Here is a 15,289-nt window from a genome sequence, read left to right on the forward strand (position 1 = left end):
TAATAATCTTACCATACATTAAAAACAGATTATTTTTAATTGTAATAATCAAATTATTTATATCGTACTTTTTAGGTTACCTGCTACAAACTCACGGAACTCGCAACTTGCTCGTGATGATTTGGCTATACCGGACAGCATTGAGTTGTCACGAATCATGATGATAGTAGATGGTTGTGCTTATCATATATTTCGGTCCTAGAGAAAATTACTCGGATAGCCATTATCGTAAACACCCAGTGCAACACAGATAGTTTGTTCGCGTCGTCATGCTCCGACATGCTCCTATTCACTCCAACGCATTCTAATAGGTTGGCGTCATCGGAATCAACGTATTGGAATGCGTTGGGGTGAATAGGAGCATGTTGGAGCATGTGACGCGAACAGACCCAGAGTATCATTCTGGGTCTGTTCGCGTCACATGCTCCGACATGCTCCTATTCACCCTAACGCACTCCAATACGTTGATTCCGATGACGCCAACCTATTAGAATGCGTTGGAGTGAGTAGGATCATGTCGGGGCATGGCGACGCGAACAAACCACGTATCTTCTTTCAATACCAGTAAACAACATAGATAGAATGATACTGTGTCGCACCATGTTGCTGGAAAGCACCCTAACGTCTAAATTGAAAGGCACATACTGATTGAATCTTTAATGCAAGGTCTATAATGTCAGCAGTAGTAAGGAGTAAGAGTAAGAAGAAATATGAAATGAGATTTGCCCATTTCGTTTGCTCCCGGTTTTTAATTGGTCAATTGTTACTCTTACTCCATTACTCCTGGGGCTCGATTCTTGAATTCATTCGCAAGAGAAACGTATTCGTAAATTCTGTTCTTACAGAGAAGTTGGAAATTTATTGGCTATCGTATGACTTTTAACCAATAAAATTGCAACTTTTCTGTTAGAGCGGGTATTTGCGCATACGTTTCTCTTGCAAATGAATTCAAGAATCGAGCCCCTGCTGACATTGTAGACCTTGCATACTTGTACATACATCAATATTCACAATTGAATTTAGATAAGATTATGGCTGGTATTCATAGTCAAATCTTATTTCAAAATCGTCTCAAGCAACGCTTAAGATGCTAATACGGCTCTGTGATTGGTTGATGGCATCTTAAGAAAGTACTTAAGATTATCTCAAATATAGGACCAGGGGCTCGATTCTTGAATTTATTCGCAAGAGAAACGTATTCGCAAATTCTGTTCTTACAGAAAAGTTAGAAATTTATTGGTTATCGTATGATTTTTAACCAATAAACTTGCAATTTTTCTGTTAGAGCGGGTATTTGCACATACGTTTTCTTGCGAATGAATTCAAGAATCGAGCCCCTGATTATGAATACACCGATCCATGTGAGATTTACGATTTAGCGTGCATTCGGGAAGACGCTATTAGCGCTATCAGCATCAGTCTATCTTCATTACTCGTTAAAAGTAGAACAAGGATAGACTGATGCTGATAGCGCTAATAGCGTCTTCCCGAACGCACCCAAAGTAAAAGAATGAGGTTATGTCTCGTTACTCACCAAAAACTTATTCGTTTCTTCGGATAATCTTGTCTTTCCAATAAACTCAGAAAGTACGGCAACGTATGCGCCTTATTCCTGACCAGAATACCAATCAGTATGGTCGAGTCTTTCGTGATAGTATCACCTGTAACGAACCACGCGAAAAGACTAACAATGGAATAAAAGATTAAATGTCCTCGAGACATCATCATGAGGCAGATGTAAAATCAATACATTCTAATCACGCGCGTTTCTTATTGTGTTGTCTATTAGAAAATCTTGATAGAGAAATTACGCAAAAAGACAATCCAACAAGATGATCTTTCCATCTTATTTTGTGCTTGCACAAGTACGTGGGTGTGCACGATCGGTAAGGTAGGAAATTAATGATACTCTAAACATATTTTTATATTCATTTTTATATATATTTTATATATATCTATTTAAATTTATCTGAATTTTTTTTTAATACAAAAAATATTAGAAATTTATACAAAATCTGTACTATTAAAATATACATCAATATTTTCTTCACTTTACCTTAGTCATATTTTGACTAGTTTTATTTTTTTGTTAATGGAGCTTCTTTCGTCTCTTTTATTTTATTTGTGTCTTCTGATTTTACCTTCTTTTTATACGCATAGCTGAGTTTGGTTTTATCAAATTCTAGAATCATTATACCTAAATCTCCACTGTATCTATTTTTTGCAACCTGATGACACAAGATAAAATAATTGTCTCAATAAAGATTAAAAAATATACTCTCTAACAATCGCAAATATATACCTGTAGATACTTTTTTCCTTTTATGCTAGTAAGTCTTTTATCTTGTATAATTAATACATTATCAGCTTCCTGACTTGCCTTAGCACTGCCAAAAATAGACAATGTTGTCAATTCTTCATCTCGCTCCTTTCTCGGATGTATAACCAAAGTGACATGGCAGTTATACTTTGTAGAAAAATTTCTGAACTCTGCTATGATTTTATCCTGTTTCCAAAATCTACAATACAATACCATACAAATAAGATTAATTTTTTAAAAAGTGATAACAATATGTCTCACCTATCATTGGTCACATCTTCTGACATGCCCATCATAAACTGCACATTATCAATTATCACATGAGCTATGTCATGCACATATGTTGCATGTTCAACTGCCTGAAATAAAAAAGTGAAGAATTATATGCAATATGTAATAAATTTTGCACTTACAAATAATGTCACACAATCGTACATCCATAACAACTTTGATGTTTTGCTGACCATGAAAAGTCATAAAGTAAATTGGTAACTTGTTGAAAGCATCTGCATATGTGTTAAATTTATCCAAGTTGTCTTCCAAAGACACCTCTGCCATTTGTTGCAGCATGGTTCTAACTAACCGAGCATTTCTTATTTCAAAACTACCCCATAGTGTATTGACACCTTGCATTGCTAAATCTAGCGAATACTCACTCATAAAAGTAGTTTTGCCACTGCCTAAAGTCCATTGGTATACATGAAAAATATAATTTTATAATTGGTATCCTCTGAGAACAAGTAATTTAAGTTATCTCCATATTTCAGTAGTTAGTTGATTTAATATCTTACCAGTTGGACCAGTTAGAATCGTTAATTCTCCTCTTCTGTGTCCCTTTAAAATTCGATTTAAAGCAGGATATCTCTTCCACTTTATACCTTGAACTCTATCCATATTTTGCAAATCGCATAATACATCTTGCCTCAAATCGTCAAAGACAGTAATACTTTTGTGCCAGATAGGTTGCGCATTCATCAAAATGCTTTTCAGATTGTAACCTCTGTCAGCAGCTTCTTTTGGTCTAGGTTGCATGTCAATTGGCCTCACAAAGTAACATCTCTTCTCATTTAATTTTTTAGCGAATTGTTTGGCTGTGTACCAACTAGGTTCGTCATTTCCAAACCACAGAATTAATTTTTTAAAATTTTCGAAATTTGGCAACAATTGCTGCGGTAAAGTCTGTAAATTGTATGGCAAGCAAACAATCATATTTGCTGCTTTTTGAGATGCTATTGCTAGTAAATCATGTATTGTTGGCACAATCACCACACTCCCATCGCTTCTAGTACCTTTTTGTTTATACATTATAAATCCACCAACATTGTTAACAGGTTCAGTTTGTTCTAATTCTGGTTTACTAGAAAGGATTTTATAACCCATAACATTACCAAAAGCAATTAATGGGAAATATAATAATTCTGGTGTAGCTGCATAAACACTATTTAATTGTAAAATGTCCTCTTGTGAAATTCTCTGTAATAATTTTCATTAATATATAATATTCACACATACATAAATACAAAAAAATCTATTAACTTAATTATCTTACCGGAAGGGAGAATATATTCAAAACTCTTTCATATGACTCTGATGACAAATCTGCAATTTGGTGATTGGATTTTTTTATATAATTCCATTTTGAAGCATAATCTTTGTAAACTTGTACTTTTTTTCTCAAAGTTTCCAATTCTTCTTGCATATTTGTTTTGTTTGATTTTGTTAATGACAAAAATTTCTCTAATATATTCCATTCTCCCTTAGAACTGCACTTATCACATATAAAGTATCCTGGAATAAACAAATTTTATAAGTCTTATAAGAAAAAATTGTTTTATCTACTTGCATAGTTTCTAATATATTTTGTTATACATTTTCGTTTTTCTTTACCTGTTGTCTTATTAATATAAACCTTTGCCTTTATAGATTTTTCAGAATCGCATATAGGACACTCAATGATTATACATGTATGTCCTTCGACAGTGGCAATATACTTTTGCTTCAAAAATTGTTTTATTTGAAATAATGATATCCCAGGTATCAGATCATTCATAGCATTATTGGTGGAATACAAATGACGATAAAGCATCCAGAATTTATCATGTCTTTCTGCAGCCAAAGAACGCATCAATAATTTTAAAAACATTTTTCTTATTTAATTGGAGTTTTATCAACATTATTTAATTTTGATATCAGTGAAATCACTTGTCAATAAAAAAGCCGATATTATATCAATTTAGCTGTGCATAACTTTGTTCACAGTTCAACATAATTCAATGTTCTTTAAACACTGCCACAATACAATTCGTTGTTCAAAGTATTATTCAGCAAATAATTTCAAGTCTCTTGCAAGAGCATCACTTGTTCACATCGTTCGTTGGATGTAATGATGATTACATACGAGGTAGGTAATAAGACATAAGAATAAATAATAATTGTAATTTCCAAAATCGATATTTTCTTATTGATGTTTTCAGAATACTAAACGATGTTTACATTTGTTTGGTGTTGATGTTGAATTATAATAATGACAAAACACCGGCACATACAGAGCCACGTGCACTCCACATTTTTTCTTCCTACTAGTTCCGATATTAAGGCTATTCTACAATTGCGTAAGCGTAAGGTTGTAGGAGTAGGGCCGGTATTCATAGTCGAATCTTATTTAAAGATTGTCTCAAGCAATGTCTTAAGATGCTAATACGGCTCTGTGATTGGCTGATGGCATCTTAAGACAGTACTTAAGATGATCTTAAATTTAAGATTCGACTATGAATACCAGTCTAGGAGTAGTAGGGTGCGTTCGGGGAGACGCTATTAGCGCTAACAGCATCAGTCCATCTTCATTACTCATTAAAAGTAGAACAAGGGTGTTTACGATAATGGCTATCCGAGTAATTTTCTCTAGGACCGAAATATACGATAAGCACAACCATCTACTATCATCATGATTCGTGACAACTCAATGCTGTCCGGTATAGCCAAATCATCACGAGCAAGTTGCGAGTTTCGTGAGTTTGTAGCAGGTAACCTAAAAAGTACGACATAAATAATTTGATTATTACAATTAAAAATAATCTGTTTTTAATGTATGATAAGATTATTAACTTTAAAATAGTAATTATATGTAACACAATCATGTATTTTTAAAGTATTGTCTAAAGTAATATTAAAGATTATTTTATTTACAAATATTTATTTTGTCTATCAAGTTTCTATCATAACGGTATTATTTCAAAACCTAATATAATATTTTAATTAAACATTGATTCTCAATAAATGTTATTATTTATTATTAACTAACATATATATTAGAAAAGTCATCTTTATTAAACGGATGGTGTTAACACTTTGAAACAAATGAGATAAATTATGTAAAATTACTAAATAAATCATTATTAATAATATTTTTTAGATTACAAGTAAAATAAAAATTTAAGTATAAATATTTTTCTTTCTTGTAACAACTGTTAATGATAAGTTGATGGTGTTATCATTATTTTAAAAAATCATATATCTTTATGTATAAATATTATACATGAATATTTTACTAATGTGAAACTAATAATAATGTTTACAATAAATTTTTTAATTTGTAATACAAGTGCATAGTAAATTAAGATATACTATAAACACAATAAAAAAATTTTTGTTTGTGCACTTTACTTAACGCTATATACAAATCTATTAACATTTATGAACAAAATGTTGGATTATTTTTTTCATACCTTATATTGTATTATTATTAAATATTTTCAGACAAGACATGGATATACAAGGAATGTGGGACTTATTTTTGATCACCCATCAGATGATGATGATAATTTTCCGCATCAACGAGAATTTCACTTCAAGGTTCCAGATTTTTTTGAAAATATTGTATCGGCATATTCTTTAACAGGTAAAGACTTTGTTCTAATACAATTTATTGTTTTAATTTTGTACAGGTATTTTTGTATTATATTAAATGTAATAAACTTCATTATTGTTTAAATAGATTTCAAATCACATTTTCGACTAGAAAAAGCTACATATGAAAGATTGGTACAAAGTCTTGGAGGACGTCTTCGCCGTGACCGGGGTGCTGAGAAAATGTCTCCCGATAAACAAATAGCTATTACCTTATGGATCCTTGGAAACCAAGAAGTTTACAGGTTAGTATGTTTTTTACATGTTAATATGTTAATATGTTTTAAATTAAAAACTTATCTAAGTGCATTCTAACCGCAAAGGTTACCATTCATTAGTATTACAAGGAATTTGCGATTATAAGTTAAGATTTATAGATGTTTTTACGGGAATATGCGGTAGTGTACATGACGCAAGAGTTTGGCGTTTAAGCGATATTAAGGAATTGATAACACAAGATGAAAATAGATACTTTCAAAATCAATATCATCTTTTAGCTGATTCAGCATATCTTTTGTCAAAATATATGTTAACTCCTTATCGAGATAACGGTCATTTAAACCGTTTACAAAGAAACTTTAACACAAAATTGTCAAAAACACGTGTAGTTATTGAACGTGCATTTGGAATGTTAAAAGGAAGATTTAGAAAATTACGATATGTTTATATGTACAATACGGAGATGATACCCTTAATTATAATTGCGTGTTGTATCTTACATAACATATGTATAGAAAATGAAGATGAACCTATGGAATGTGATCCAATAGAAATGGAAATTAATAACAAAAATCCATTTATAAATGGAGCAGAAAAAAGAAATTTTATTTCTCAGTTATTGTAAATTTTTGTAATAAAATATGTAATTGTATATAATTTTTAATTACATGTATATCTTAGATTTCTCAAATTTTTTAGTATATTTTTATTTTTGGGAAGTATAATCTCTTTTTTCATGTTTTTATACACACACTCATACACTTGTATTTGTTATATAATAATTATTATAATTAATTGTTTGAAATAACTAAAATAATAATAAAACAATATTTACATAAATCAAACTTTAATACTATAATGATCTATTTCTTAGGAAATCCTAATTTTTTATGTAACTAAAAAAAGGAATAAGGCAGATGATATATCTATATCAATCAGAAACACAATCGATCACATTTAATAAATTTATTACATATAACTTTAAAATAAAAACACTATATATTTGTAACATATATCTTTATCTTATAATGCACACATCTGAATAAAAACTTTTAAGTAATGAATAACTAAGCGTATTTAATTTACTACAACATAAACATTTATGTTATAATTATTACACAAAATAAGGAACATTTGGTTACATATAAAAAAATAAATAAACATAATATTAAAATAAGATATCACATATCATTTTGTACCTTGTACATATCACTTTAATATTATATTTAATGTAATAAAAAAGAAATTATTTTATATTAATATTTAAAATATAACGAGCTTAGTAAACTTAATTTGTGTTTTAAAAATTTCTATCTACTTCTTTAAATACTTTTCTAGTAAAGATAAAAAACGTTTTCTTTGGTTATAATTTTCTCGGTGATGTTTCTCTTTTTGTTCTAGTAATTCTGTAATCCAGGTAGGTTTTTTAGGTATTCTTCTTTTTATCGGTCGATTTTTTAAAATATTAGTTGCTTCTAAATTTTCTTCATTTTCTTCATTTTCTTCGTGTTCAGTACTCAAATTCATGTTTTTAGACGTATTTACATTTACTCTAAAACCACGTGTACTAAATGCTATGGACAAAGGTGTAATTTCTGGATTTTTTCTTAATATATCATCAATAATATTAAAATATTCCCAGGTTTCTTTTGCTGCGCCAGTGCGATTATTTGCATCTTTTAAGGTTTTATATTTTTTCTTCATACCAGTCCATTTGATTGAATAGTTTTCTGCAGTCAAATTATAACCGTGAATATTAATAACTGCAGCAATAGTTTTCCAAACTTGCTTATTTAATGGACTAGTAGACGATTCTGTATAGGCAGTTATTTCTGCTAGCAGCAATTTTACCATATTATCAGTCCACTGAACTCTGTAATTTTCTGAAATTACAAAAATTAGTTACTATTTAAACAAATTGTAATAATCGACTTATATAATTATCTTTATTAAATAATCCTGTACATACCAACATTATTCACTTCTCTCATTGAACTTAATTTATCTGTAGCCATTTCTCAATGAAGCAGATCTGTAAAAATCAGATTTTTCAAAATGTAGATTTTATAGTTACAAAAATAGAAATCTAACCAATTTAAACTAATAAAAATTTAACAAAATTCAACAAAGTATGATATAAAATTGACAGCACAAGTCAAAATCTGTTCTTTTATGACTGCTTATGTTTATAAATACGTTTAAATAAAATAACATTTATAACATTAATAAAACATTTATTAAGAATCAATGTCTAATTAAAATTTTATATTAGGTTTTGAAATAATATCGTTATAATAGAAACTTGATAGACAAATTAATAAATAAAATATTTGTAAATAAAATAATCTCTTTAATATTACTTTTGGCAATACTTTAAAAATACATGATTGTGTTATATAATTACTATTTTAATGAAGTTAATAATCTTACCATACATTAAAAACAGATTATTTTTAATTGTAATAATCAAATTATTTATGTCGTACTTTTTAGGTTACCTGCTATAAACTCACGGAACTCGCAACTCGCAACTTGCTCGTGATAATTTGGCTATACCGGACAGCATTGAGTTGTCATGAATCATGATGATAGTAGATGGTTGTGCTTATCGTATATTTCGGTCCTAGAGAAAATTACTCAGATAGCCATTATCGTAAACACCCCAAGGATAAACTGATGCTGATAGCGCTAATAGCGTCTCCCCAAACGCACCCGTAGTAGTCATAAATGTTTTACAACGGATCAATCTACAATAGAGTAAAGATACGTTGTAAACTTGATTACAGCAACCGATCAGAGTGCAGTAAATTATGGCGGTGTGCGGCATGATGACGTGACACTGGGTGTTTACGATAATGGGTATCCGAGTAATTTTCTCTAGGACCGAAATATATGATAAGCACAACCATCTACTATCATCATGATTCGTGACAACTCAATGCTGTCCGGTATAGCCAAATCATCACGAGCAAGTTGCGAGTTTCGTGAGTTTGTAGCAGGTAACCTAAAAAGTACGACATAAATAATTTGATTATTACAATTAAAAATAATCTGTTTTTAATGTATGATAAGATTATTAACTTTAAAATAGTAATTATATGTAACACAATCATGTATTTTTAAAGTATTGTCTAAAGTAATATTAAAGATTATTTTATTTACAAATATTTATTTTGTCTATCAAGTTTCTATCATAACGGTATTATTTCAAAACCTAATATAATATTTTAATTAAACATTGATTCTCAATAAATGTTATTATTTATTATTAACTAACATATATATTAGAAAAGTCATCTTTTATTAAACGGATGGTGTTAACACTTTGAAACAAATGAGATAAATTATGTAAAATTACTAAATAAATCATTATTAATAATATTTTTTAGATTACAAGTAAAATAAAAATTTAAGTATAAATATTTTTCTTTCTTGTAACAACTGTTAATGATAAGTTGATGGTGTTATCATTATTTTAAAAAATCATATATCTTTATGTATAAATATTATACATGAATATTTTACTAATGTGAAACTAATAATAATGTTTACAATAAATTTTTTTAATTTGTAATACAAGTGCATAGTAAATTAAGATATACTATAAACACAATAAAAAATTTTTGTTTGTGCACTTTACTTAACGCTATATACAAATCTATTAACATTTATGAACAAAATGTTGGATTATTTTTTTCATACCTTATATTGTATTATTATTAAATATTTTCAGACAAGACATGGATATACAAGGAATGTGGGACTTATTTTTTGATCACCCATCAGATGATGATGATAATTTTCCGCATCAACGAGAATTTCACTTCAAGGTTCCAGATTTTTTTGAAAATATTGTATCGGCATATTCTTTAACAGGTAAAGACTTTGTTCTAATACAATTTATTGTTTTAATTTTGTACAGGTATTTTTGTATTATATTAAATGTAATAAACTTCATTATTGTTTAAATAGATTTCAAATCACATTTTCGACTAGAAAAAGCTACATATGAAAGATTGGTACAAAGTCTTGGAGGACGTCTTCGCCGTGACCGGGGTGCTGAGAAAATGTCTCCCGATAAACAAATAGCTATTACCTTATGGATCCTTGGAAACCAAGAAGTTTACAGGTTAGTATGTTTTTTACATGTTAATATGTTAATATGTTTTAAATTAAAAACTTATCTAAGTGCATTCTAACCGCAAAGGTTACCATTCATTAGTATTACAAGGAATTTGCGATTATAAGTTAAGATTTATAGATGTTTTTACGGGAATATGCGGTAGTGTACATGACGCAAGAGTTTGGCGTTTAAGCGATATTAAGGAATTGATAACACAAGATGAAAATAGATACTTTCAAAATCAATATCATCTTTTAGCTGATTCAGCATATCTTTTGTCAAAATATATGTTAACTCCTTATCGAGATAACGGTCATTTAAACCGTTTACAAAGAAACTTTAACACAAAATTGTCAAAAACACGTGTAGTTATTGAACGTGCATTTGGAATGTTAAAAGGAAGATTTAGAAAATTACGATATGTTTATATGTACAATACGGAGATGATACCCTTAATTATAATTGCGTGTTGTATCTTACATAACATATGTATAGAAAATGAAGATGAACCTATGGAATGTGATCCAATAGAAATGGAAATTAATAACAAAAATCCATTTATAAATGGAGCAGAAAAAAGAAATTTTATTTCTCAGTTATTGTAAATTTTTGTAATAAAATATGTAATTGTATATAATTTTTAATTACATGTATATCTTAGATTTCTCAAATTTTTTAGTATATTTTTATTTTGGGAAGTATAATCTCTTTTTTCATGTTTTTATACACACACTCATACACTTGTATTTGTTATATAATAATTATTATAATTAATTGTTTGAAATAACTAAAATAATAATAAAACAATATTTACATAAATCAAACTTTAATACTATAATGATCTATTTCTTAGGAAATCCTAATTTTTTATGTAACTAAAAAAAGGAATAAGGCAGATGATATATCTATATCAATCAGAAACACAATCGATCACATTTAATAAATTTATTACATATAACTTTAAAATAAAAACACTATATATTGTAACATATATCTTTATCTTATAATGCACACATCTGAATAAAAACTTTTAAGTAATGAATAACTAAGCGTATTTAATTTACTACAACATAAACATTTATGTTATAATTATTACACAAAATAAGGAACATTTGGTTACATATAAAAAAATAAATAAACATAATATTAAAATAAGATATCACATATCATTTTGTACCTTGTACATATCACTTTAATATTATATTTAATGTAATAAAAAAGAAATTATTTTATATTAATATTTAAAATATAACGAGCTTAGTAAACTTAATTTGTGTTTTAAAATTTCTATCTACTTCTTTAAATACTTTTCTAGTAAAGATAAAAAACGTTTTCTTTGGTTATAATTTTCTCGGTGATGTTTCTCTTTTTGTTCTAGTAATTCTGTAATCCAGGTAGGTTTTTTAGGTATTCTTCTTTTTATCGGTCGATTTTTTAAAATATTAGTTGCTTCTAAATTTTCTTCATTTTCTTCATTTCTTCGTGTTCAGTACTCAAATTCATGTTTTTAGACGTATTTACATTTACTCTAAAACCACGTGTACTAAATGCTATGGACAAAGGTGTAATTTCTGGATTTTTTCTTAATATATCATCAATAATATTAAAATATTCCCAGGTTTCTTTTGCTGCGCCAGTGCGATTATTTGCATCTTTTAAGGTTTTATATTTTTTCTTCATACCAGTCCCATTTGATTGAATAGTTTTCTGCAGTCAAATTATAACCGTGAATATTAATAACTGCAGCAATAGTTTTCCAAACTTGCTTATTTAATGGACTAGTAGACGATTCTGTATAGGCAGTTATTTCTGCTAGCAGCAATTTTACCATATTATCAGTCCACTGAACTCTGTAATTTTCTGAAATTACAAAAATTAGTTACTATTTAAACAAATTGTAATAATCGACTTATATAATTATCTTTATTAAATAATCCTGTACATACCAACATTATTCACTTCTCTCATTGAACTTAATTTATCTGTAGCCATTTCTCAATGAAGCAGATCTGTAAAAATCAGATTTTTTCAAAATGTAGATTTTATAGTTACAAAAATAGAAATCTAACCAATTTAAACTAATAAAAATTTAACAAAATTCAACAAAGTATGATATAAAATTGGACAGCACAAGTCAAAATCTGTTCTTTTATGACTGCTTATGTTTATAAATACGTTTAAATAAAATAACATTTATAACATTAATAAAACATTTATTAAGAATCAATGTCTAATTAAAATTTTATATTAGGTTTTGAAATAATATCGTTATAATAGAAACTTGATAGACAAATTAATAAATAAAATATTTGTAAATAAAATAATCTCTTTAATATTACTTTTGGCAATACTTTAAAAATACATGATTGTGTTATATAATTACTATTTTAATGAAGTTAATAATCTTACCATACATTAAAAACAGATTATTTTTAATTGTAATAATCAAATTATTTATGTCGTACTTTTTAGGTTACCTGCTATAAACTCACGGAACTCCGCAACTCGCAACTTGCTCGTGATAATTTGGCTATACCGGACAGCATTGAGTTGTCATGAATCATGATGATAGTAGATGGTGTGCTTATCGTATATTTCGGTCCTAGAGAAAATTACTCAGATAGCCATTATCGTAAACACCCCAAGGATAAACTGATGCTGATAGCGCTAATAGCGTCTCCCCAAACGCACCCGTAGTAGTCATAAATGTTTTACAACGGATCAATCTACAATAGAGTAAAGATACGTTGTAAACTTGATTACAGCAACCGATCAGAGTGCAGTAAATTATGGCGGTGTGCGGCATGATGACGTGACACTGGTGTTTACGATAATGGGTATCCGAGTAATTTTCTCTAGGACCGAAATATATGATAAGCACAACCATCTACTATCATCATGATTCGTGACAACTCAATGCTGTCCGGTATAGCCAAATCATCACGAGCAAGTTGCGAGTTTCGTGAGTTTGTAGCAGGTAACCTAAAAGTACGACATAAATAATTTGATTATTACAATTAAAAATAATCTGTTTTTAATGTATGATAAGATTATTAACTTTAAAATAGTAATTATATGTAACACAATCATGTATTTTTAAAGTATTGTCTAAAGTAATATTAAAGATTATTTTATTTACAAATATTTATTTTGTCTATCAAGTTTCTATCATAACGGTATTATTTCAAAACCTAATATAATATTTTAATTAAACATTGATTCTCAATAAATGTTATTATTTATTATTAACTAACATATATATTAGAAAAGTCATCTTTTATTAAACGGATGGTGTTAACACTTTGAAACAAATGAGATAAATTATGTAAAATTACTAAATAAATCATTATTAATAATATTTTTTAGATTACAAGTAAAATAAAAATTTAAGTATAAATATTTTTCTTTCTTGTAACAACTGTTAATGATAAGTTGCATGGTTTATCATTATTTTAAAAAATCATATATCTTTATGTATAAATATTATGCATGAATATTTCACTAATGTGAAACTAATAATAATGTTTACAATAAATTTTTTTAATTTGTAATACAAGTGCATAGTAAATTAAGATATACTGTAAACAGATATACGTTAGATATGCGTTAGATATACGTTATAATAGAAACTTGATAGACAAATTAATAAATAAAATATTTGTAAATAAAATAATCTCTTTAATATTACTTTAGACAATACTTTAAAAATACATGATTGTGTTATATAATTACTATTTTAATGAAGTTAATAATCTTACCATACATTAAAAACAGATTATTTTTAATTGTAATAATCAAATTATTTATGTCGTACTTTTTAGGTTACCTGCTACAAACTCACGGAACTCGCAACTCGCAACTTGCTCGTGATGATTTGGCTATACCGGACAGCATTGAGTTGTCACGAATCATGATGATAGTAGATGGTTGTGCTTATCATATATTTCGGTCCTAGAGAAATTACTCAGATAGCCATTATTGTAAACACCCACTTTGAGTATATATACATGAAGGAGGATTTTGCTATGGTTTTATGTAGACCGAAAGTGTGTCCAGATCTGTGCGAGAGAGAAAGGTATATCATGATACTCGCTTTCTCTGCGCATGCGTTAATATCATTATCTGCACCGCAGTTTCAACACTTCTTGTGCACTTTTGTACTTAATTACGAATTGTATGTGTGTGTGAAACATACAATGCCAGCCATTGTACATATAGGCCGGAATTCATAGTCGAATCTTATTCAAGTTCCAGCTCAAGCACGATCTTGAGACGTCAATGCTGTTATTTCATTGGTTAAGTAAGTCTCAAGTCGGCTCGAAGCTAGACGTACTTAAGACAATGCTTGAGCTTAAGATCGGTCTATGGCCGGTATTCATAGTCAAATCTTATTTCAAGATCGTCTCAAGCAATGTCTTAAGATGCTAATACGGCTCTGTGATTGGTTGATGGCATCTTAAGACAGTACTTAAGATGATCTTAAAATATAAGACCCGACTATGAATACCGGCCTATAAATCCCGTCCATAGCGTTTGACGCATGCGCAGAGAGAGAGCAAGTATCATAATATATACCTTTCTTTCTCGCACAGATCTTGGACACACTTCAGTGCTGGCATTCCTCTCCATGTATACAGGGTGTAATGTATCGGAAGCCATCCCGTAATTGAAAGATAGACGGGATCGAGATGAACATAAAAGTCCAATATTGTCTTGGGTTA

The 15,289-nt window shown here is 28.7% G+C and overlaps 3 protein-coding genes across 9 annotated transcripts; 1 reads left to right on the plus strand and 2 right to left on the minus strand.

Annotated features, from left to right (window-relative positions):
• Positions 1–2,051: 2,051 nt before the first annotated feature.
• LOC105834519 (twinkle protein, mitochondrial) lies at positions 2,052–4,581 on the minus strand. 3 transcript variants are annotated; one of them, XM_012677080.2, is made up of 8 exons: positions 4,208–4,581; positions 3,870–4,108; positions 3,112–3,793; positions 2,977–3,000; positions 2,756–2,898; positions 2,582–2,679; positions 2,303–2,519; positions 2,052–2,228 (listed from the first exon to the last, which is right to left on the minus strand). In XM_012677080.2, exons 1-8 carry the CDS (start codon positions 4,461–4,463, stop codon positions 2,079–2,081), a joined length of 1,809 nt encoding a protein of 602 aa, XP_012532534.1. In that variant the 5' UTR covers positions 4,464–4,581; the 3' UTR covers positions 2,052–2,078. The 3 variants fall into 3 exon arrangements, with proteins under 3 accessions (XP_012532534.1, XP_012532524.1, XP_012532516.1); XM_012677070.2 differs by having other exon boundaries at positions 2,381–2,519; positions 2,756–3,000; XM_012677062.2 differs by having other exon boundaries at positions 2,756–3,000.
• Positions 4,582–5,993: 1,412 nt separating this feature from the next.
• On the plus strand, positions 5,994–14,587 carry LOC118648537. Of its 3 annotated transcripts, none has more exons than XM_036294857.1 (5): positions 5,994–6,218; positions 6,315–6,471; positions 10,179–10,321; positions 10,418–10,574; positions 14,390–14,587. In XM_036294857.1, exons 1-5 carry the CDS (start codon positions 6,014–6,016, stop codon positions 14,436–14,438), a joined length of 711 nt encoding a protein of 236 aa, XP_036150750.1. In that variant the 5' UTR covers positions 5,994–6,013; the 3' UTR covers positions 14,439–14,587. The 3 variants fall into 3 exon arrangements, with proteins under 3 accessions (XP_036150750.1, XP_036150752.1, XP_036150751.1); XM_036294859.1 differs by lacking the exon at positions 14,390–14,587 and adding an exon at positions 10,827–10,958 and having other exon boundaries at positions 6,001–6,218; XM_036294858.1 differs by lacking the exon at positions 14,390–14,587 and adding an exon at positions 11,422–12,240 and having other exon boundaries at positions 6,003–6,218.
• LOC118648538 lies at positions 7,397–9,004 on the minus strand. Of its 3 annotated transcripts, none has more exons than XM_036294861.1 (3): positions 8,944–9,004; positions 8,415–8,477; positions 7,397–8,328 (listed from the first exon to the last, which is right to left on the minus strand). In XM_036294861.1, exons 2-3 carry the CDS (start codon positions 8,458–8,460, stop codon positions 7,760–7,762), a joined length of 615 nt encoding a protein of 204 aa, XP_036150754.1. In that variant the 5' UTR covers positions 8,461–8,477; positions 8,944–9,004; the 3' UTR covers positions 7,397–7,759. The 3 variants fall into 3 exon arrangements, with proteins under 3 accessions (XP_036150754.1, XP_036150753.1, XP_036150755.1); XM_036294860.1 differs by having other exon boundaries at positions 8,932–8,991; XM_036294862.1 differs by lacking the exon at positions 8,944–9,004 and adding an exon at positions 8,876–8,916.
• Positions 14,588–15,289: the final 702 nt, after the last annotated feature.

Source organism: Monomorium pharaonis, unplaced genomic scaffold (assembly GCF_013373865.1).
Source record: "Monomorium pharaonis isolate MP-MQ-018 unplaced genomic scaffold, ASM1337386v2 scaffold_50, whole genome shotgun sequence".
NCBI classification, from domain to species: domain Eukaryota; kingdom Metazoa; phylum Arthropoda; class Insecta; order Hymenoptera; family Formicidae; genus Monomorium; species Monomorium pharaonis.